General features: G+C 40.1%; 1 protein-coding gene across 3 annotated transcripts in view; it reads right to left on the reverse strand.

The window, feature by feature from the left end:
* Window positions 1-25,646, reverse strand: part of fam169a.S (family with sequence similarity 169 member A S homeolog) — a 45,260-nt gene that overhangs the window by 10,447 nt on the left and 9,167 nt on the right. For all 3 annotated transcript variants that reach the window (XM_041580504.1, XM_018244428.2, XM_018244429.2), the window contains exons 2-7: window positions 9,758-9,894; window positions 8,044-8,143; window positions 5,308-5,393; window positions 4,380-4,551; window positions 2,694-2,873; window positions 927-1,055 (exon numbers count right to left, since the gene is read on the reverse strand). In XM_041580504.1, coding sequence (XP_041436438.1) covers window positions 927-1,055; window positions 2,694-2,873; window positions 4,380-4,551; window positions 5,308-5,393; window positions 8,044-8,143; window positions 9,758-9,892 — 802 coding nt within the window. In that variant the 5' untranslated portion in view covers window positions 9,893-9,894. The remainder of the gene's footprint in view (window positions 1-926; window positions 1,056-2,693; window positions 2,874-4,379; window positions 4,552-5,307; window positions 5,394-8,043; window positions 8,144-9,757; window positions 9,895-25,646) is intronic.

Genomic DNA, 25,646 nt, shown 5'->3' on the forward strand with positions numbered 1-25,646 from the left:
AGTCGGTTGGCTGGGCAGAAGGATTCGAATCCGAATCCTGCTGAAAAAGGCAGAATCCTGGCTGAATCCTGAACCAAATCCTGGAGTAGGTGCATCCCTAATAGCAATGTTTAATATAGCGCTGATACATACAAGTGGTCATGGCTGATACTTAATGAGAAAGCTATGATGAATACGTACATCAGGTTTGTGCCTGTGTCCCTGTGCACTTTTTTTTAGTATGGATTACAATTTGAAAAGTAGGTTGCAATCACATGCATGCAGTGTCAGGTCTGCTTGCCAACATGACATTAGAAATTACAGGGCAGATTTATTAAGAGTCAAATTGAAAATTCAAATTGAAAATTTCTTTATGGTCAAAACTCTCAAATTCAATTGTGAATTATCCAAACTCGATTAGAGTTTTAATCAAATTAAAATTTCGAGATTTACCATACTCTGGCCCTTTAAGAACTTGAATTTGACTATTTGCCACTTAAAACCTGCCGAATTACTGTATAAGTCATTGGGAGAGGTGCAGTGACCAGTTTGGAGTTGTTTGGAGCCTTTAAAGAAAATAATCCAGTTTGGTCAAATTAGATTCGAGTCGGTAAAATTCGTCCGATTTTGACATATTTAATGTTATTAATAAATAATTGAAGATCCGATAATAATAATAATAATTTGAGTATTTTGAGTAAATTCTAATTCATGTGAGTTAAAAAAAACTCATATGAATTCGAAATTTGACCCTTGATAAATGTGCCCCTACATGTTCTACATGTTAATAACTAAGTCAGGCTGCTTAGACCTCCCTTGGAAGCAAAGAAACAAGCTGGAGGCTAAAGGTAACAACAGTAAGAAATTCAAATTGAACAAATTGAAAACTTAGTTTACAAATGGGCTTTTCTAAGGCATTCATATTTACTTTCATCCCGTGTATATACCTGAGAGTCTCTGAGCTTTCTTCTGGAATACACTTGAAATGAGAGTCCTCTGGAACAAGAGACCAACTCCTTCTACCTCCCACAAGAGTTCCCGGTCTCCAGGATACTTTTCTAGATACTGCTTGCAGGCTGAAATTCAGAACCCATACAAGAATGTATTCAATGATCTGACCCAAAACTGTTTTGTCCAGGATTACAGAACAGAAGTGCCAAAAATCCAAATCCTCCAAAATTGCCCATGCCGGCAGCACAGCAGTAGAAAGAGATTAGGAGCAGTGGGGCAGCGGATTCTCCATGTCGTGTGGCCCTAGCCTTAAAGGAACAGACCAGTGTACAAATAAAAACTGTGTAAATAGATAGGCTGTGCAAAATAAAAAATGTCTCTAATATAGTTAGTTAGCCAAAAATGTAATGTATAAAGGCTGGAGTGACTGGATGTCTAACATAATAGCCAGAACACTACTTCATGCTTTTCAGCTCTCTAACTCTGAGTTAGTTAGCGACTTTAAAGGAAAAGTCAAGTCGCTTTTTCATTTCAGTATCCCTGTGTAGCCTACCTTAGCCCAATGTGAACCGCATTAGTTGCGATTTGAAAAGCGCTCCAGTTTCACTGCACCGTCGCATTCTTTACACCATTGCGCTCTGATTTACCCGGCGGCCATTTTTTTCTGTATGCGCGCTTCCTCGTTCCAATGCGCATGCGCCAATAGCCCAATCCTCCTGACCTCTACACTGAGGTTGCTTCCGACGCTTAACACAAGCATGTGCGCATGCGCTAGATTTTTTTGGTGAACTGCGCATGTGCGCATCGCCAAATTTCAGCGTGCATTCCTAAGGGAGGGAGGAGAGAGGCTGCGAGTGCTGGAAACCAGACGGAAGAGAAGAACAACATTGCTGCTTCACAGATTAACTGTCAAGCACTTCAGTGGTCGGTATGTGAACCATTCTAGAAGGCTTTTCGCTGATAAAATTTATGTTAGGGGGGTTGACATGTCCTTTAAGGGGGACCACATGGGACATAACTGTTCAGTGGGTTTGCATTTTATCCTCAGCATTCAGCTCAGATTCAAAAGCAACATTCATGATTCATATGCCCCCCCTCAAGCCACTGATTGGTTTCTGCCTGGTAACCAATCAGTGGAAACCAAGAGAGCTGAAAAGCAGGAAGTAGTGTTCTGGCTATTATGTTACACATCCAGTCACTCTTTATACTAGTGATGCACTGAATCCTCTATTTTGGATTCGACCAATTACCGAATACCGAACCAATCCGAATCCTAATTTGCATATGTAACGTAAGGGTGGAAAGGGGAAAACATTTTTTTATTCCTTGTTTTGTGACAAAAAGTCAATGGTTTTTTCCTCTCCACCCCTAATTTGCATATGCAAATTTGGATTCGGTTCGGCCGGGCAGAAGGATTCGATTGAATCCGAATCCTGCTGAAAAACAATAAATCCCGAACCGAATCCTGGATTCGGTGCATTCCTACTTTATACATTACTATATTAGAAACCTTTTTTATTTTGCACAGCCTGTCTATTTACCCAGTTTTTATTTTTACCCTGAAAAATTCCATTAATGTGAGGTTTGCTTATCCAAACACTGGAACCTACCACTGCAAGTGAATTACACAGTGAGTTGAACTTGAATAATACATACTACTGCAAGTACTGCTAACTATAATAAGAATATCAGGGCACGATCTCTGTTCGCCAGACCTGTTCTGAACTTAATTTGAATAATATTACAATGATCCAAGCAGTTACCTGTATACATCAGTGAAGACAAAGGATACCTCAAACCAAGGTTCTCTTCAGTAAAAGAATCTACAAAGTCTTCCAGTATCTTTAGGGCAAATTCCTTATCCCGGTATCGCTTCCTTACAAACATGGTATCCAGAACAGGCAGCTGATAACTTTGAGTGAGGTAAGCAGGACACATACTCCCTGTAAATGCAATCAGATCATGTTGTTTCAGTGCTGCCAATTAAACAAGTCATGCTTAGCCATTCACTCTGGTGAACTTTGAAATACTCACAAATCTGGACATCTACACTGTAAATGATCTCTTTCTCTCTCTCTCAACTCCTAATAGGAATGGTATTGGCACATGCTACTTTTCCAAGTGTAGGTCAACATCTATACTACCGATATTTACTTCCCGGGCGCACCTAGGCTGGCTCGGTTTGTCGCCCCGTCCCCTTCCTTCCTCTTCCTGTCCCACCCCCTCCTGTTTGTAGTCTACCTCTCCTTCCTGCACTCCAGGCTAGAGTCCTGCACGGAACCAATTTCTAAGACCCGGACCCAACCCGAACCACAACCCACATATTTACCCACTTTGATCCGCTATCTGACCCAGACCTGCAACTGCCTTATTCACAACCCGATGACGACCATCAAACAGGAAGTAATGTTGCTGCAAACCAGGAAGTGATGTCATCAAAAGTGGGCGGGGACAGAAACACGTTTTGTAAAACTTTAAAAGGAGTAAAATATAGACAAAAGAACATAAGAAACTTAGATGAGACCCACAATCCGACCCACGATATGCAGACCCTCTGCCCACATATATACCCGCACCTGAAAATCCTCCCCTCATTCCGCAGGGTGCCCGACGACCCGCTGCAGGACTCTACTCCAGGCGACTGGTATGCAGGAGATTTGCGCATGTCGAGTGCCCATAACTGGGCAACTGGATGGCATGCCACCCCTGAATTTCTGCTGCTCTAGGACCAGGCCAGGACTGGCAATCTGTGGGTTTTGGCAAATGCCAGAGGGGCTGCTGTAAGTTTCCATAGACAGTCAATATATATTGGGCCGGTGGGGGGGGCTGTTTGTGCCTCTGTGTACCTGAAATGCCAGGGCCTATTTTGAATCTCAGTCCATGCTTGCCTAGGACTGGGCCTTTGTGGCCTTGCCACCAATCTGGGCCTGATGGCTGGGATTTGGTCTGGTGGGATCCTTAAACTCACATAACTTACTACAAATATATTGTCTACAGATGATACGTTGTCTTGCTTTATCTCAAATTTCAATATGCAAATGAGCATTTGGAGTCAACAACTTTTTTGCAATAGATTCTGTATCCGGTTGAATAAAAAAAAAATGTATTCCATTCATCCCTTGCTATCATTTATTTACCACTCTCTGTCAGCTTGTTCCATTCAACTACAGAGTTGGCAATTTATTCTCCTGCATTCTCTCTATGCTGCAGGGCTGTTTAAGGCTATGAGAAGAACGTTGCTAAACATCAAGAAGATTGAATACGGGAAGAAGTATGGAGGCAAGATCTGATGGGAGCCACATCATTAGATTAGAAATAATTTGCTAATTCAGCTCTAAACCTAAATCTAAAAACTTGAACTGGAAAACTGGAACTTGAAAACATTTTTTTAACAGATTAAACAATTAAGGCACAACTACATAACTATATTATACAAAACCACAACTGACCAGCGGGTTTGACAGAATAGAATCCAACAGCCTCCCCTTTCCTCCAGAAGATCTTTGCATAATCTGAACTGCTGTGGCACAAAAAAGGGACCTCATCTCTCTCCATCTCTTGCGTTCGATATATAATGCGATTTAGGACATAAAGAACCATTCGCTCTCCCAGAGTCCTGACCTGCAAAATAAATATTTGTCTGAGGTTTAGCACATCACCCACATTGACTATGTCAAAATAACCTTATGCCTTATTCATATTTAAAAGAACAGTAACACCAAAAATTAAAGTGTTTTAAAGTAATGAAAATAATGTACTGTTGTGCTGCACTGTTAAAACTGATGGGTTTGCTTCAGAAACTCTACTATAGTTTATATAAACAAGCTGCTGTTTAGCCATGGGGGCAGCCATTCAAAGCTGAAAAAGGAGAAAAGGCACAGGATACACAGCAGATAACGGATGAGATCTGTACTATACAATAGGATTATTCAGTATATATCTGTTATCCATTGTGTATCCTGTGCTTGAATGGCTGCCTCCATGGCCATTTATATGTATCTAAACTATAGTAGTGTTTCTGCAGCAAACACACTGGTTTTACCAGTGCAGGGCAACAGTAAATTATATGGACATTCCTTTAAGACACTTTCCTTTTTTTTGATGTTACTGTTCCTTTAAGAGAAATATTCTGTAGGTAAAATGTTTCAGAGATGCAGAAAACTGTAACTTAGATCTAGATCTTTTATATAGAAATTAAACTTACTGCAGCACAATGCACATATTAGGATAAATGTAACCAAAGTTACCAGTAACATTGCTTTTTTTCCTAATGCTACCCTCTCTTTATAAACAGTATAACTTCTGTATACTGAATGGTGCATCTGCCATCTCCGTTCCACTTTACAGCCCTACAAGTACAAGTCAGGAATAAAAAACCTGATGAAGGCCTTCACGGGAAGGATTGGATGTTCTCACAATGTCTTCAACAGTCCACCATTGATCAGCAAGGTAGAAAGCAACAGCTGCAATACAGAGGAAATGATATTTTACCATTAGAAAATAAGTCTTTATAACCATTAAGGCATATACTCAATATACAGTTAACAGGGTCGGACTGGGCCGGCGGAACACCGGGAAAAGACCGGGTGGGCCCTGGCCCTCATGGGCCCCCTGCCGGCCGAGAACTGCTCCCCAATCTGGGCAGAATTTAAAGGGGTGGTTTTAGTATGTTATTTAATTATATTCTAAGCAACTTTTCAATTGGTCTTCATTATTTATTTATTTTTATATTTTATGAATTATTTGCCTTCTTATCCTGGCTCTTATTTGCCTTCTTATCCTGGCTTTTTCTAGCTTGTCTAAAAACAAATGCTCTGTAAAGCTACACATTTATTGTTATTGCTACCTTTTATTACTCATCTTTCTATCCTGACCCTCGCCTATTAATAATCCATATTCTCATTCAAATCAATGCATGGTTGCTAGGGTAATTTGGAACCTAGCAACCAGATTACTGACATTGCAAACTGGAATGCTGCTGAATAAAAAGCGAAATAACTAAAAAAAATAGATAACAGATAATAAAAAATTAGGGATGCACGGAATCCAGGATTCGGTTTGGGATTCGGCCAGGATTTGGCCTTTTTCAGCAGGATTCGGATTCGGCAGAATCCTTCTGCCTGGGCAAACCGAATCCGAATCCTAATGTGCATATGTAAATTAGGGGCGGGAGGGAAATTGTGTGACTTTTTGTCAGAAAACAAGGTAGTAAAGCATGATTTCCCCTTCCCACCCCTAATTTGCATATGCAAAATAGGATCCGGTTCGGTATTCGGCCGAATCTTTCGTGGAGGATTCGGGGATTCCAAAATAGTGGATTCAGTGCATCCCAAATTAAAACCAATTGCAAATTGTCCCAGAATATCACTCTCTACATCATACTAAAATTTAACTCAAAGGTGATCAACCCCTTTAAAGAAAAATATGAAGGGCGCTCGGTGCGCTGGATTTGACGCATGTGCACCGCCTTCCGGATTTCGCGCATGCACGCCGCCTTCCGGGTTTTACGCATGGTTTGTAACCCAGTGGGCCCCAAATGCACCAGTCCCACCCTGACAGTAAATGATGGCAGGGTAGCTACAAAACATATTAAGCTTTTTGGAACAAACCTTATTTAAGTCACAACATTATCACCGGTTGAACAGTTTTACTAGAAACATCATCTATGTAACCAGATCATCCTTATATTATACAAGTGGTGCATAATCAAGCCATTAATTCTTTTTATACTATAATCCATAAATGTGTCTTTTTACAGATGTGCATTTCCTTTTAAGCATTTCTGATTAGTGCTGCCCAGTTTCCTGTTACTAATTCTACACGTTTTCATAATAGAACATATTTGTTTTTGTCTTGCTAAGATTTCTGTTTGTCTCCAGATCTACTCTACTTTTCAATACATACTCATTACAGTGCTATATTACGCTGCATTACAAGCAGAAATGTAGTAGTTGAAGGAAGATACTGGTATGACTGTAAATTAGAACTGGTCTACTGTAATGATCTGGGACTGATTACTTCTTGTTGTTATTGCATTTCATGGTATTTAAGGCATTTATTGCTCCAGTTAATCTAATGTACTGAGCATGAAAATCTCATGGGCAAATGATATGTAGGTCAGAGCACCAGAGTTCTCACCAGATTATGGCTGGGTGAATAGCTGTAGTGAAAAACATTGTTTACTTTATGTTATAATACCTAGAGCAGTGATCCCAAACCAGTAGCTCGTGAGCAATATGTTGCTCCTCAACCCATTGGATGTTGCTCTCAGAGGCCTCCAAGCAGGTGCTTATTTTTCAATGCCAGGCTTGCATTGTTCTGGTTGTATAAAAACCAGGTGTACTGCCAAACAGAGTCTCCGGTAGGCTTCCAGGCCACATAGGGGTTACCAATAGCCAATCACATCCCTTATTTGGCACCTCCAGGAATATTTTCCATGCTTGTGTTGCACCTCAACTATTTTTACTGAATGAATGTTGCTCTCAAGTGAAAAGGGTTGGGCTGCCCTAGAGTATTCCACGTAGCACAAAAAAATTAAAAAATCTGATGTGAGTTAAATTAACACTGAATATGTGAAAATTACCATATAATTCCCAGGACCAGATATAGTTGGGGTAGCATTGTTCACATTTTCTGCGCTATAGTTGCCTTTAAAATAAAGAAGTTGTTCACCATTAAGATAACTCAGTATGATGTAGACAATTTGCAATTGGCTTTCGATTTTTATTATTTAAGGTTTTTGAGTTATTTGGCTTTTTATTCAGCAGCTCTTCAGTTTACATTTTAAGCAATCTGGTAGCTAGGGTCCAAATTACCCTAGCAACCATGCATTGATTTGAATAAGAGACGGCAATATGAATAGGAGAGGCCTGAATAGAAAGATGAGTAAAAATTAGCAATAACAATACATTTGTAGCCTTACAGAGCATTTACTTTTTAGAAGGGGTCAGTGACACCCATTTGAGGCAAGAGGCAAATAATTATAAAACTATAAAAAATAAATAATGGAAACCAATTGAAAAGTTGCTTAGAATTGGCCGTTCTATAACATTATAAAAGTTACCTTAAAGGTGAACCATCCCTTTAACAGCAATCTTATAAAAGATCACATACCTGTCAGTGTATCCTCGGGTGCAAAGAGAGCAAGGACTTTGTGCGACTGATCTCCACCAAAGAGAGGCACAAAACCTACTGTAGAAAGGCTGATTTGGACCTAGAAAACAATATTATATCAATTACCTTTTATAAATCCACATAAAAAAATGACATTCTTTGCATTGTAACTGTGTCATAGGTTGTTATATTCAGTAACAGAAGCAGAGAGCCTTCTGCTGTATGTTTTGGGTTCAATAAACCTCACATTGTTTCAGACATTCATTGTGCTGCTGACATTTTCTTCCTTGCAGCTTTCACTGTGTATTCAGAATGGTCAGTACAGGTATAGGATCTGTTATCTGGAAACTCGTTATCTAGAAAGCTCCGAAATACGGAATGGTCGTCTCCCATAGACTCTGTTATAATCAAATAATCCAAATCTTTAAAAACGATTTCCTTTTTCTCTGTAATAATAAAACAGTAGCTTGTACTTGATCCCAACTAAGATATAATTCATCCTTATTGGAAGCAAAATCAGCCTATTGGTTTTATTTTAATAATTACATGATTTTCTAGTAGACTTAAGGTATGAAGACCCAAACTACGGAAAGATCCATTTTCCGGAAAACCCAGGTCCCGAGCATTCTGGATGACAGGTCCCATACCTATAGCCTAACATTTTTTCAGAGGGACAGTCCCTCTTTTGACAGCTTAACCCGCAGTCCCTCATTTGTACTGGAAAGTCCCTATTTTCTCTGCACTGAACAACCATAAAAAGAAACAAAGTTTCTAACTTAATTGGCTTTTAGCAGAGAGCACAGAAGAGCTAAAAGGTGCAAATAAAATACTTTGTAACAATTTTGAGGCACAAAAAACTGTTTAGATAAGGAGAATTATTTTCAAACTTTAATAAACTGGCAAATTTTGTAAAATGAACATGGTAATTAGGGGGTGTGGCCACAGAAAGGGCGTGGTCAAAAAAATTGCTGCGCTACGTACAAAAAAATGTTTCTCCTTCTTTTTACTTAAAAAATGTTGGGAGGTATGACTTTATTAACCTGGGCCACTCCTTCCAGCCTTGTCTCAGTTCCAGCACAATAAGCAAAACAATCATACAGTGTAAAATTATTTAGCCTCCCATTGTACTGTTCCATGATAACTGAGCAAAATTGTTCCTGTTTAGAGAATATTTACATATATTTATGAGGCTTTATTGTGGTTATCATTGCACAATGCTGTATTTATTTACACGAGAAGGCCACAAGTCTATACTAAAAAGTTGCTTCTTGTTAGGAAATTGGTCACATGACTAGGTACAGCTGGGAAATTGACAAAATGTCTAGCCCCATGTCAGATTTCAAAATTGAATATAAAAAAATCTGTTTGCTCTTTTGAGAAATGGATTTAGTGCATAATTCGGCTGGAGTAGCACTATTAACTGATGAGTTTTGAAAAAAACATGTTTTCCGATGACAGGATCCCTTTAATTTACTGCTCGAGCCCTGAATTTTATTACCCTGCTAGGTAGTAATTCTACAGTCAGTCTTTGGGTTTATATACCTACTGGCAACATGATTAATTACTACAATCACCAGTTGTTTTTTCAACTATAAACTCTATTATCCACTCTTTAAATGTCTCTGTAACCACTTAGCTGGTCTCCAGTGGTAGACAAAATACACACAATTATTTCAACAGAACCTGCTGGTGGTACTCAATGCAGTATTATTACCTCACTGTGATCTGCTAGAGAGAAATACTCTGGGTTGTCAGGATCAGCACAGTGCAGGTCGGCCAGATAGTCCTCTGCTGAGTTGTCCAGTTCATTACGGCTCCAGTTATCCAGGATATCAACAAGGAAAGCCATGCCTGAAAAAAAAAAGCATATTACACAAAATGTTTTATACTACCGTAAGATAAATATGATTATTAACAAAAAAGTATCTATCCTTATTTGCAGATATCTCTCTGCGTATCTGGGTATCATATATTTTAAATACTTTTGTTTACAAAGCACGTTTAGCCCTGCTTGTGCCTAACAGTGACTTGCCCTCTGGCAGGTGTAAGTGTGGTTTGCAATGTTGAGGAGATGCAGGCTTCCTACTTGCATGTGATTCGTGTAACACATATAGGAACACCTGCAAACACAACGCTTCCCCACAGAATATATTTTCAAGCCTAATCTATATTTAAAGGAGAAACACATCTTAAAAAAAACCCTACCCCCTACCCTACATAGACTTAGGGGGTTATTTACTAAACTCCGAATGCAAAAATCATGAAACACTCGTGATTTTTTATATATATATATATATATATATATATATATATATATATATATATATATATATATATATATATATATATATATATATATATATATATATATATATATATATATATATAAATATAAAATCTGACTTTTAAAAAATCACTGACTTTTTTCGAATTTAATAAACCTCTAGGATGGAAATCTGAAAATCCGGCATCTCAGACCTGTCGAGGTTGCATATAAGTCAGTGGCAGAAATCCCAATGATTTTCTGATGTCCGCTGGGTTTCGGACAATACCCTTGAAGTTTTCGAGTGAAAATTACGAAAAAATTATGAAAATCTTGAAAATCGGATGAAAAAGTCAGAAAATTCGTGAAAATCTGATTTTTTTTCCCCAAAAGCAAATTTTCTGGAAAATGTAATAATAAATACGCAGAGCAGATTTGATCAGAGTTTGTAGCAGAAAATATTGAGATAAATTCGGACTTTGATAAATAACCCCCTTTGTGTTTAGTGTACAGCAAATGAGCCCTTCTGTGTATATCTAATTACTGATGTGACAAATTCGGAGACAAGTCACAGGGTGGAGCCAGTCCTTATTAACATACAGATGTTTGGAAAGGAAAGACACAAATTGCAGTTCATACATGGCACAATACACCGAAAAAAATAGCACCAACTATCACAGTATTCTGTTTTAGTTGCAAAACATTAAATGCTAAACAGAGAAGCAGTTAGTCAATACACAATCCACTGTAGTCCCACCTACTGCTATCTCTATCCCTTCCTTACATTCACCTCCCCCATACTTAAAGGAACAGTAACATCCAAAAAGTGTTTTATAGTAATACAAATATAATGTAGCGTTGCCCTGCACTGGTAAAACTGCCGTATTTGCTTTAGAAACACTATTATAGTTTATATAAATAAGCTGCTGTGTAGCAATGGGGCAGCCATTCAAAGGAGAAAAGGCTCAGGTTACACAGCAGATAAGCTCTGTAGAACACAATGGTGTTATCTGTTATCCACTATATAACCTGTGCCATATAGGCTTTTTTCAATTTCCACCATTGCTACACAGCAGCTTGTTTATATGAACTATAGTAGTGTTTCTGAAGCAAACACATCAGTTTTACCAGTGCAGGGCAACAGTACATGATATTTTCATTACTTTAAAACGCTTTTATTTTTTGGTGTTACTGTTCCTTTAATAAGAAGTGTCCCAATACAACAGGCCAGTCTTGCCTGAGGGGAGAGCTACCTCCTTGCTATCCCTCCTAGTTGGAGCCAAGCCGCTCTTGCTACTTAACCTACCTATATTACTCTCCTAGAGAGTCTTATAACAGGTAGTAACCAATCTCTATCTGTCCTCATTCATGAGGTACTGGTCCCTCTAGAGCAAACTGGTTTTACTGGGCTTTGTTGTACCCAGGCTCATGGAAACACCCAGCTGGGTCAGCAACCAGAAGCCAAAGAGGAAGATCCACCCTTCCCTTCTCCACATTAACCCTATGGGTCCCTACATAACAATAAAATTATAGCCTCGCAGAGCAATAGTTTTTTGGCTGCCGGGGTCAGTGACCCCTACTTTGAAAGCTGGAAATAGTCCGAAAGAAGGCATATACTTAAAAACTATGAAAAATAAATAATGAAAACTCAATTGCAAAGTTGGAATAGGCTATTCTATAAAATACTAAAAGCTAAGATGAACCACCTCTTTAATTCAAAGGATAGATTGGTTGCTATAAGTAAAATTCAATACATTATATACAATTATTATTTTAAAAGCAGTGACATATGTCAATGTGTATGCACTCAGCCATCCTTAGTTTTAAATTAGGGACCATATGATGTCTATACATTTACAGTGAAGTCCATACATTTATGTTTCTTATCATATGAGCACAAACATATACATGAAAATCATTTATATCAATAATAGACCCAGGCATTGGTATACGGCACTCCACCAAACGTAGGCAGCACCCCCAATAAACAATGATATTAACTGCCAACTGATGCCATATATGTTATTTGTGAAATGTAGGCAGTTAGCATGGTTAAGCAATTATACTGGGAAGGATAAAGCAAACTGCAGAAACAGCTGTAAATGCCCACAAGCCTGTCAGGTCACATATATGTCACATCATGTGTTTCTCACGAATGCGCCATGTGATTGGCCAGAAACCCTTCCGCCCGAATAAGTAAAGTAAAAGCAGCCTCGGGCAACCCATCTGATCAAACACACACGCAGAACGGATATTGGAGAGGAAAAGAATGTCCAAATAAAGCAGATAAAAAATGTGCCCGGTTTATTTTACAGAAATATGATAATATTTCAACCTATGTAGGAACTCTGGCTGATTATTAAGGCAAATCTGTAGTGGGCTACAAACTGCTGTTAAACACTGTGTTCAGTGCTCTACCCATTAATGCAAAAACAATAGGAGAATATCTTTCAACTATCTGTGCACCATACAGAAATCATATAACCATTTTTGGTACATGCAAATATATTTAAAAAAGAGAATAAGTTAAAGGGGAACTATGACAACAATGGAAATTTAATATAAGCTTCAGCATACTGAAATAATAAGTTTTATATATATAATCAATTAAAAATTCTGTATGGTTTCTGAAATAATCAAGTTCATCTTCACTATCCCTCTCTCAGCATCTGTTTTTCTTCATTGTCCCTTCATGCAGGAGTTGGGTGTCATATATTCATTGACAGTTAGTTCCAATTTATATTATGGAGGGGCTCCTTTTGCCTAGAAGATGCATTAGAACTCACTCTATTAAAATCACCAGACATAATGTCTCTCTACATGCAGAATTTGTGCAAAAGGCAGTTATTTTTTTAGATTTTGTTTGTACTGGAATCAGTTATTTGAGTGAGCTCTAATACATCTTCTAGGAAATGAAGCCCCCCTATAAGATATATTTGACCTAACTGTCAATGATTATCTGACACCCAACTGCTGCATGAAGACAGAATGAAGAGAAACAGATGCTGAGAGAGGAATAGTGAATATATACGTGATCATTTCAGAAACTATGCACAATATGTAATTGATTGTACAGGTATGGAGAATGCTTGGGACATGTGGTTTTCTGGATAACGGATCTTTCTGTAATTTGGATCTTCATACCTTACGTCTACTAGAAAATCATGTAATCATTAAATAAACCAAATAGGCTGGTTTTGCTTCAATAAGGATTAATTATATCTTAGTTTGGATGAAGTACAAGGTATTGTTTTATTGTTACAGAGAAAAAGGAAATCAGTTTTAAAAATTTGGATTATTTGGATAAAATAAAGTCTATGGGAGACGGCCTTTCCATAATTTGGAGCTTTCTGAATAATGGGTTTCCGGATAATGAATTCCATACCTGTATTTAGAAAGTTTCTTATTTCAGTATAATGAAGCTTATATTAAATGTTCATTTTCACGATAGTTCCACTTTAAGTATTGACTGTGAAACAAACCTATACCATCTGCACAAGACATACCACACAAGGCATCTGAAGACTTAGAAACAATGTTTAGGATATTTCTTTACAAAACTGGTGGAGGATGCCTGCAATAACTTTCAGGAACAAGTGTAGGAACTGGTTGGCATTACAATAAAGTCTGTAGCTTAGAATTTGGAAAAGAGCAAAACAGGTGGCCTCAGGTCTGTGATCATTCATGGAAAGGCTCATGACAAAACATCCTGTATGGGGCCCTAAAATTTATATGACGCAGGAACTTATGCATCCTGGAGCCCTCCAGCTGTTCCTAAACTGCAACTGCCAGCGTCCTGGAAGTTGTAGTCCAACAATGACTATAGGCCCTAAACTGAAGAGCCAATACACAAAGTAATAACGACAGTATGTTGCACTATATTTTATATTACCCCACAGCTACATCTTTTTGCCAAAACAGAGATAAATCTTTTGGGATTTACAAATTTCCCAAGTCTCCATTAAATACAGCTCTGGACTAGCCAGTCAGTTATTCTTTGCAGTGTAGAATTATACTATAGGTGATTTGAGGGCCACCCACAACTCAAGACTCTGAGGGAGACCCAAAGACTCCAAAGTCACTTGCAATAAAAAGAGATTTGTATGTTTTGATCTTTTGGTGTTAACAGTGTGTTCAACTGGACATCCGAAATAAAATAGTTTTTGAATTAATATTTATATGCAACCTCAGATCAATGATCTGGGGATGATAAGACATATATATGAGGTTCCCAATGCTATTAGCCTAAACCTCCACTTTGACACCACAGTGCTTCTCTAGCATTATATCCACAAACCAAAGTACAAGCTATTGTAATCAAATAATTGTAATTATAAATTATTTTCTCTGTAATGTTAAAGGAATACTTTACCCCCAAATGAATATTTAAGTACCAGATAGTTTATATCATATTAAGTGACATATTAAATAATATTACCAAACTGGTATATATAGTTAAGTAAATATTGCTCTTTTACATCTCTTGCCTTGAACCACCATTTTGTGATGATCTGTGTGCTGCCTCAGAGATCACCTGACCAGAAATACTGCAGCTCTTAATATAACAGGAAGAAGTGTGGAAGCAAAAGACAGAACTCTGTCTGTTAATTGGCTCATGTGACCTAACATGTATAGTTTGTTTGCGTGCACCATGAATCCTACAATCCCAGGGGGCGGCACTTATTTTTTAAAATGGCAATTTTCTATTTAAGATTACCCAATGGCACATACTACTAAGAAGGTATATTATTATGAAAATGGTTTATTTACACGAAGAAGGGTTTTACATATGAGCTGTTTATGCAATATCTTTTTATAGAGACCTACATTGTTTGTAGACTTTAAAGTAGACTTTAGGTATGCTGATCCATATTATGGGAAAAAAAACCAAATAACTTAGGTTTGAAAAGTTTCAGAAAATAAATACCATACTATTCAAGAGAAGATCATTTGCAGATGCTCAATTCTGAGACACAAGTGAAGATGTAAGCCAGCGCTTTGCCAAAAAGTATTAGACTCTGGCCCTGATGTTGATGTCTGCATATGAGGAGGCTACTGTGTGGCTTGAGAAGTTCTGCCTGGATACTGCTCTGCGATTTATACCTCCTAGGCAGACACACCAATAAATACAGATGAACCCCAGAATAACAACTAGATCATGATGTGGGCCAGGAGAGGACAGACTCAATGGGCTAATACTGTCCTCACCAGATGTGATTTTTAAATCTGCCCTGTAATCGAGGCCCCAAACACACTGCCCATGTATGACCAGTTTTTAGTTTCAATTTGCAAAAAAGGAAAGCCATTGTGTTGGGTATGTTTCTTTCATATGCTTTCTTATTCTTAGGATGGCCATGCAAAGGCAGCTTTAAGCTGGCCATAGACGAAAAGATCTGATCGTACGAATCGAGGATTCGTACGATTTTCGGAACGTGTGTGGAGAGTCCCGACATTTTTCGTCCAGCGGAGATCGGTCATTTGGTCGATCGGACAGGTTAGAACATTTCTGTCGGCTGCCGATAATATCTCTGCGTGTATTGCCGATCGTACGATTTTCAGTGGGAGACTGTCACTAGTGTTGTCAGACATAAGTATCGTACGATTGCTGTCAGGGGCAGAACATTGCTGATCTGTTCTTTAACTAATCTGACTGGTAAGACTTTGATCTGAATGGTTAGTGGCGGGTGGGGAGATGGGAAAGTCCGATCGTACAATGATTCGTACGATCGCATCTTTGCATCTATGGCCAGCTTTAAGGAGCCAATTTGAGTCCTTTATAGTGAGTCAGAGGCTTATATGCCCATACATGGGGCCCTCCGACAGGGCTACCTGACCAATATCTGGCCAAAATTCATACAGATGATAACCGGGCATGTTTGAATTTTACATCAGATCGAGGATGCAGTCCTCACCCCAACAGCCCCTATTGCATTTAGTGACCTTTCCAAATGAGCGGATCTTATAATGTATTGCCACCTTCAGACAAACAAAAACCTGAAATTTAGAAAGGGAAATTAAAGTAAAAATCTGTATTTTTTAGGTGTTTTTATGTAAGCACAACACGGCCCAATGTTGAAATAGCTAGACAGGCAGCATTGTGTCTGATTCCTGTAAAGACATCCATACCAACACCAGGCGACTTTAGGCAATTCTCTCAATCTCGTCTGTGCCTTGGGCAACAGTTTGTGCCTAAAAAATTGTAATGTGCTGCATTTAATTTTAAATCAATTTAAATCAATTTGCGATATAAAAAAAGCAAACTATAAGGGCTATAGCCCGTTGTATTTTGTGTTCTTTAGCAAGTAAGAAAGTAGATATTTTTTTCTGTAGAACATTAACAGTATGTTTGAGAAACTATTTTTGTCTCATAGGTTTTCCCTGTTTGCTGTTTATAAGCTAAATTCAAAATTCACGGTTGACAGCTTTTTAAATGGTATCGATCATCAGTAGGGCTGATTTATGCAGGATCACTGGTACAATGGTGTTGCCCTTCAATGGTGTTTTGCTTCAGAACTCTACTGTAGTTTATATAAACAAGCTGATGTGTAGCCATGGGGGCAGCCATTCAAGCTGAAGAAGGAGAAAAGGCATAAGATACACTGCAGATAACAGATAAGCTCTCTAGTACACAATGGGACTACTATAGAAAAGTGGTAAGAAGTGGTAACTCCAAGAAAAAGTGGTATGTTTTAACACCCCCAAGAATAAGTGCTGCGGTCCGAACATTCCCATTAGGAAAAGTGGTACGATCCGACATTAAAAAAAGTGGTACAGTCTGACACCCCCATCAAGAAAAAGTGATTTGGATCAAAAACACCCTATAGAAAAGTGGTAAGGTCTGACATTTCCACAGATAACCCCAACAACCTTCCCCAAGAAAAGTGGTACAGTCTGATGCCCCCATCAAGAAAAGTGGCATGGTCCAACACCCCCCAAGAAAAGTGGTATGGGTCGACACCCCCTCTCAAAAAAAGTGGTATGATCTGACACCCCCACCCCCTCAAGAAATGTGGTACAGGCCGACAACCCCCCCCCTTAAAAAAAGTGGTATGGTCCAACACCCCCCTCTCAAGAAAAGTGGTACGATCCGACAATCCCCAAAGAAAAGTGGTACTGTCCAACATCCCCTAAAGAAAGTGGTATGCTATAACACCCCCAAGAAAAGTGTCAGACTGTACCCCTTTTCTATTTGTGTGTTGGACTGTACCACCCCCCCCCTCTAGAAATGTGGTACAGTCTGACGTCCCCATCAAGAAAAGTGGCATGATCCGACAACCCCCAACAAAAGTGGTATGGTCCGACACACCCCCGTCAAGAAAAGTGGTACGATCTGACAACCCCCTCAAGAAAAGAGGTACGGTCCGACACCCCCTCAAGAAAAGTGATATGGTCACCAATTATTTTTACATTTTCTATGGGGGCCCCTGACCACCAATGTTTTCTTTTTAACTTGTATGGGGGGGGGCTGGCCACCAATTTTTTAAATTTTCTATGGGGGGCCCTGGCCAGCAATAATTTTTTTTAACTTGTAGGGGGGCCCTCGCCATCAATGGTTTTTCTAACTTGTAGAGAGGGGGCTGGTCACCAGTGAAGTTTTTTTAACTTTTATGGTAGGGCCATGTCCACCAATTTCTTTTTTAAATTTTATGTGGGCCCCCGACAACCAATGGGTTTTTAGTGCCCATGTTTGTGTGGCTGTTTTTAAAAAAAAAGACTGCTAGACACAAGCAGCGATTTATATATAAAATAAAGTGAGTAAAACAGAGAAACAGGGTAATTGCTTCCTGCCAGCACTCGTAAATAAAAGCCCAGAATTAATGAACTCAGTGTTATTACTGTTATAATTATTTGCAGCCAACACTTTGGGCCAGGATCAGGGTCGGACTGGGCTGGTGGGACTTTTGCATGCAATTCCGCTTCAGAAAAGGAAAAGTCGCCAGCGTTTTTGGAACTTTAATGCATTTTCGGCACACAGCATGATGTAAGTGACAGTGGATTGAGGAAGATGTAGCTGCTTTTTAGCACTTCTCCTGGTCTGAGATGGTGGTCAACTCTGGCGAAAGAGGTAACGTTCAGTAAAATCCGCTCTTCAGTGAATTTGCACAGTAGCGCACATTCGCAGAGAGAAAATACGCCTGGCAATAGGATCTGAAACAGCGCTAGCAACTGTCTGGTTCACTAGCGAATTAGCGCTTGCGCCTGTTAGTGAGTTGGTGATGTCCCTGTGGGTGGCAACGCTAGAGAATTGTCGCTAGCATTAGCCACTTCGCTCTTTAGTAAATCTGTCCCCTTGTGTGCCATAATCCCAAACATTTACTATACTGCTGCTCAAGTCCGGACTGAGAATTAAAATAGGCCCTGGCATTTCAGGTACACAGAGGCCCAAACAGCCCCCACCAGCCCACTAAATAGTGACTTTCTATGGGACCTTATAGCAGCCCCTCTGGCATTTGCCAGAACCCACAGATTGCCAGTCCGGGCCTGCTGCTGCTTGGAAAGTCTATGGCTGCCTTAACAGTTATCATTCATGACATAAATAGACTTATTTTGAGGCTAAATTAACAGATGCATTCATTGTACTTATTTTAAACTGTATAAATACTTGACGTATGAAACCAAATCTCTACTGTCCAAAAAAGAAAATAACAGAAACCTTTTAAAGCTTGGGTAAAAAAACAGAAACTGAAGTATTATAAAAAGGAGGGTAATGTAATGAAGTGTGCCTGTGCTTGAGTTCTAAGGGGTGCAAGAGTGTGCTCCTTAGTTCTTACTTACAAAGCATTTGCTTCCCAAGCAACATCAGGAGATGCAGCCCTTACCACCTAAAAAAACCTAAAATTTTTCGAAATTTATTATACCCCAAGTAGTAATGGGCAAAATTCTTTCATTATGGGAAAAAAAAGCGAAGCTCGGAAATTGACGCTGGTGTTAAACGCAATGGCAGTCCGAATAGTGTTGACCTGCAACAGATTTGACGAGAGCGACTTTTCCAACATGTGTCCAAGAATTTTTGACCCCTGCAAATTTTCGCGGGAGTTTAGCAAATTTATTCACCGGCAGAGAAACACGGAAATTCTCTGCGAATTCGCGCCTCGCTAATTTATTCGACATTCACTAACCCAGAGGATGGAAAAAAATCGAATCCGAAAATCAGACCATCTCAGAATCATCTCAGACCTGCCAAGGTTGTATATAAGTCAACGGGAGAGTTCCCAATACTATTTGGAAGTTTCTGTGGTCTGCGGACTTTTCGGGAAAAAGTCCTAAAAAAATTGAGTGATTCAGGAAAAACTCCCTCCATTTTTCCCTCGATTTTAACAAGTTTGTCCCCTATCCGATGAAATTGTGCTTTTTTATAAATAAATAAGGTCAAATCGCAGATTCTAGTTTGCTCTGACTTTATTATTTAATAATAAATAAACCCGTTCCCTAATCTGTCTGTTTCCTGAACACATTATTAAAGGGGACCAGCCTAAGCACAGCCTTTTTCCATTGATGCTTTAGATCCCTCATTATTATAAGCGGCAAAATTCCACAGTCTTAAATCCCAGCAGCATATGTAACTCATACCCCTCAATGTATAACCTTTGTAAAGGATTATGAAATATATCAGCACTCTATGTATTAAAGGATAATAGTAATAATATGTGTGCAACAGCCATTCTGTATTAGATAAGAAAGCAATGCGGTTCCCTCAGGGACATTCTTTCTGGCTGAAAAGTCTTAGGCACATTCTGCACAGCTGGGGCAGGGTCTTCTATTAAGCCACAAATCCAATGCAAAGGCCTCCAGAAGGGAAACATACTGGGAAAAAGTATAGTTTTCTCCATTGGTTTCCATTGCTGAACTCGAGTAAGACCCCATCATTTGCATAGGTAGATCTACATACTCCTCCCACCAATGGTTCAACATATTTAGGAGTTAAGCCTTATTCTGTAAACTCCTGTATGGGACCTGTTCTCCAGATTGCTCGGGACCTAGAGTTTTCCAGATAACAGATCTTTCCGTAATTTGTATTGTATACCTTAAGTCTACTAGAAAATCATTAAAACATTAAATAAACAGAATAGGCTGATTTTGGTTCCAATATGGGTTAATTATATAAGGTACTATATGGTACATGTATGGGATCCGTTATCTGGAAACCCGTTATCCAAAAAGCTCTGAATTACAGAAAGGCTGTCTCCCATAAACTCCATTTTATCAAAATCATCCACATTTTTAAAAATTATTTCCTTTTTCTTTGTAATAATAAATAAATACATTGTACTTGGTACTAAGATATAATTAATCCTTATTGGAAGCAAACCCCGCCTATTGGGTTTATTTAATGTTTACATGATTTTCTAGTAGACTTAAGGTCCCAAGCATTTTGTAAATGTAACATTCTTTTTGATACATATACATATTCCCCCGCCACCCAGATATATTTAAACTTATAGATAAATAGTAAGATTACAGTACAGGTATGGGACCTGTTATCCAGAATGCTTGAGACCTGGGGTTTTCCTGATAACTGATCTTTCCGTAACTTGGATCTTCATACTTTACGTCCTGGACATGGCACGTGAGCTTACATATTTTGGCAAAAACATGCTACTAACACCTCAATATTTGTAAAAATTTATTTAAAGGGATTCGCACAGGCTGAATTTGAGCTCTGAAAATTTTTTCTCTTGGTTATGTGCAAATAATATCTGTAGCAGCTGCTCACCCCCAGAATGTAGGTTAGACCGAACACTTTATTTTTAATGGGTCAACGACTTTGAGAAGGGTATTGAAAGCAGTACACCTTTATTAGCCGTTGACACATTACTGACTGCCAAACAGTGGCGGAACTACCGGTGGAGCAGGGGGTGCGGTGCCCGCACCCCCTCAGGGCCCCCCGGCAGCTCGCGCACCACTCAGTTCTGCGCCCATTTCCGGCCGTACGGAGGGGGCGGGGCCCGGCTGCACGTCCCGCGCCAGGGCCTGCCCCCCTCTAGTTACGCCTCTGCTGCCAAACACTAACAGGATAGACCACCAAGGTAGAGTACTGCATGGGTTCAGTCTGAAAAATCCATTCCCAACTCAGAACGGCTGACCTGTAACCTGACCTGCACCCGCCACCCAATATACACCCCTACCCAACCAGGACAGCACACAGTTAACTAACCTTCAGACCGGGACCTGCAGAACCAGAAGTGACATCACTCCGGCGCAGATTCAGCAGGGTAGGGAAAGAAACTTGATCGAATCCCAGGGGAGGGTGAGGGAGACAAGCCCTTCTCCTTACTTGGGTATCCGACAGGTTACTTATGGACTGGCTGGAGAGATTTTCTGCATAAATCCTGACTGATATCTATACCAAGATATTAAAAGGGAGTATACAGTTGCGAAAAAAGAAAGCACCAGGCTCCCAGTGGACCTCGGAACCCTCAGTCCAATGCTAGTCAGGAGGCAGGTGGCGACATTTGGGGCCGGGTCCGTGATGTCACCCTATGTCCATGTGAAAACTGTATGGTTGCCAACCATATTGACTGTCTGATTGCCCTTTTAAGAATCAGGAAATTATTTTTCCCCCTCAGAAGTTTAAAGTAGACCAGTCATCCAGACACAAAAATCTGTATAATAAAAGTCCTTTTCAAATTAAACATGAAATCCAATTTCTATTTTTGATTAAAGCATTCATAGCTGTTGTAAGCTCATTTAAAAATCTCAGCTGTCAATCAAATATTGTCTGCCCCTTCTCTGTGCCAATGGCACATTCTTGTTTTTCAAACTTCTCTGCTCTAAAACGTACAATCAATATCTGAATATTCGCTGTATGACAAATAAAATCTGATTGTGTATGGCCAGATTTAGGGACAGTTTGCTCTTCTAAATTGGGGAAGGTTCTGGGGTAAATATGTATAAGTTGTACAAGATTTGTTGTAAGTTAGATTTACTAAAGGCGAAGTGGCCGTGGCTAGTGGAAATTCGCCAGAAATTTTTTGCATCCTATTGCCTGGCGAACTATTGTTAATCCGCAAATACACTAAAGTGCGGATTTTATAGAACGTTACCTCTTTCGCCAGAGTTTCCTTCGCAGCTTAGACCTGGCGAACTGATAAAATAGAGCTACATCCTCCTCAATCTTATGTTAGTGACATCATATCCTGTATGCTGAAAAGTTGTTAAATGATAAAAAACACTGGCATTTTTTCATATTTTATAGTGGTATTGTATATAAAAGTTGAAACTATTACGAATTTTAGTTTTAACCATTTGAGGGGCATGCCAAATTTATTTTAGGGTGGGCTCATGTCTAGGGCATTAGAGGATCTCTTTTGTCTTTATTTTGCTTCCTTGGAAATTTTTAATAAGTGGCCACTTCAAGCATTTGCACCAACATCTCTAATAAAGTCATATTTATGATCTATATGTACCTGCCCTATTCAAATTGACCTAAGGGCAAGTGTACTTACAAAGTTTTGCTAGGCAGAATCAAACGTTAGCAAAAGTTCGCTATGAAATGCTAGTGCTGACATATTAATGCTAGTGAAACTTCGCCAGCGTTTGGCTGCTGAGACGCAGCTTGGCATTTTAGTGAATTAGTGTAGTGGTAGCGAATTTGTGCCTGAAATGACGTGAAGTGTGGCGAAGTAGGCGAAAATTCACCCTTTACTGAATATGTCTCTTAGAATTGATACTCCAATATTTTCATGTTAGTTACACTATATTTATTAGGAGCTAAGGGGGTAAAGATGACCCAAGGTTGGACCTACAAGAGGAAATTAAACGGAAAAAGGCAGCAACCACTGCATGACAGGCTATTTATAGAGATATAAGTGGTGGGTAAACCTTTGCTGTAAATGCTGTATATTTTTCATTTCAGTTCAGCAATCATGGAGAAATGTTACTAAAGGCACAGGTGCAGCAAACACACAGACTGGCACATCACACAGTGCTAAAAGCCGAGGCCTGTTATACCCGCAGTGCACAATAAACACTATTATTACTACGGGGCTGGAGCCATTTTGGAACAGAAAGTGTTTCAAAAAGGGATGTAATTTGAGCACATTTGAAGCGCTAATAACATCACTGTAGGTTGCCAAAATGTTCTTATGTAACTGAAAAACAACCAGTAAACCTGAATTTAAAAAAAATGACTAGAATTTTGTAAATTAAAAAAGGTAGTAACCTGTGAATGGGAATGAGCTTTCCACTGCAACCAGCAAAACATTTTCTACTGACTGATCTGTATGAAAAGGTAAACAAACACTCCCTGAGATATTCCAGTCACCACTCTGACACTGACATTTGCTAAATGTATTAATAATATATTATATGGAAATGTACTTATAATTGTATGTAGCTTACAGGATTTATTTATTTAATATACATAGGGGGAATGTAATATTGGTCACTCACACAAAATCATTTGCAATGCGAATAAATGTTTGCAAAGTGAAAAATGTTGCCTTTGTAAATACTTTGCCCCTCACACGACAGTATGATAGCGATTGCGAATTTTATCCTTTATCGTTTTATGTAATAAAACTTCACAATCGCAAACCATTTTTTGCGACAAAATATCTAACAAAACTGCAGAGCAGGTGTTAAAGGTTTGCAATGCGCAATTGAGATTCGCAATGCAATAAAAGCCTAATGAAGAATATTACATTGCAACATGCCCATTTTTATTACATTTCCCCCTTAGTCAAATATGCACATATACATCCAATATATCTTATAGGGGGCTCCTTTTGCCTAGAAGATGTATTAGAGCTCACTCTATTAAAATCACCAGACATCAAGAGAGCCCTGGAGACAAGCGTAGCATAGGGGGAAGGGCGGCATGACCAGGCCAGCCTACTAAGCGGGGATTGGTTAGGCAGAATAGACTGGGCAAAGGAAAGGGGGGGGAGTTATAGTGGGCATAGGTTTGGGCGCCAAAAGGAAAGTCAGTCAGCGGCCATTTTACAGGAGAAGAGACTGGTCACTGTCTTACAAACCGAGCGATAATGGAGCCGAACATTGAAGCGATGCAGGAACAGCTGCGAGCAGAGGCATCAACGAGAGGAGCGGGGTGGCTTCAGCAGCTGTTACCAGAAGCAACAACGGAGTCGGAAAGGACGGGAAGCGACGGAGCAGCGCCGGTTCCAGCCAAGAAGGCACGGCGGTCCAGGCCTCCAGTGAGACTCAGCCCGTCACCACCGCGCAGAGGCATCAGACGGACAGCAAGGAGCAGCCCGCAGCCAGCGCAACAGAGGTACCGGAGTCGGAAGGAGTCAGTTGATGCGGCGAGAGGTGAGACACCCGGGAGGCAGTCAGCAGGGACAATCGGAGACAGAGGGAGCGGCGCGGCAGACGGTAATATCCCTCAGGGCAGCGCCGGAAAGCAGACGGAGAAGCCAGGCACCAGGGGGAGGAGGTACCCCGCGGGTGGGCTGGAAGCGGCACAGGAGCGGGGCGCCAGCAGGGGGTCTAGAGCAAGGACCCGACAGGTGACAGCGCTGCCGCCGGAGGAAGCCGTATGGTCTACCCCATCTACGGCAAGGGGAGAGGGTCAGCTTGCACAGCGTCCACATCACAGCGCAGTGGCTGCAGCACGGCAGTCAGCTCAGGCAATAACAGACCCACAACTATTACAGGGGAACAGACAAGGTAGAGAGGGGTCGCAGCCAGCTGAGAACAGGCAGTCAGGGTTCGATGGCGACAGGGTAAGATCCCTGTCAGGCAATGTTTCGGTACAGAGCACAGATGACAGCGTGTTGCCCAGCACTTCTACAGCTGGGATGACAGAGAGAGCAGCAGAGGATCAACGTAGCACGTTTGCTAACCACAGGTAGCTCTAGCCATACGGCACAAATTATCACCTCACAGAACATGCAAAGTGAAATGGGGCAACAGGGAAGGGAGCTAACAATCCCAGTTGGGGGACAAGGAGCCCATAAGGTCCAAGAGGGTAGTACTCCGGGGGCAGCCAATTCTATGGAGACATTCCTAGGGGGTTTGCGCACCTTGCTGATGCAAATGGGTGGTGCACAAGGTAACAATATATTAGCCAATGCGGCAAGTGAAATAAGACCAGCAGTGGTAAGCACCACAGAAAAGGCGGCAGAAAGTACAGGGAATAAACCAACACCTATTTCAGATGCAGCTAAGGGGCATACATATGTGTGTTATGAAGGCCCACTAGGGGCACATCTGAAACAGGAGCTTAGAGAAAAATTTGGAAACGAGAGTACGTGGATATATTTACCTTACTACCGCTGGAGAGGTTTAATGTAGAGAAGTGGGAAAAAGGGAAAGAACACAGAAAAGAGGAAGACGAGGACAGAAGGCGTTTCCGGTTGATCCCTAGAACATTTGGGAA

The sequence above is a fragment of the Xenopus laevis genome, chromosome 1S, assembly GCF_017654675.1.
Source record: "Xenopus laevis strain J_2021 chromosome 1S, Xenopus_laevis_v10.1, whole genome shotgun sequence".
In the NCBI taxonomy this organism is placed as follows: domain Eukaryota; kingdom Metazoa; phylum Chordata; class Amphibia; order Anura; family Pipidae; genus Xenopus; species Xenopus laevis.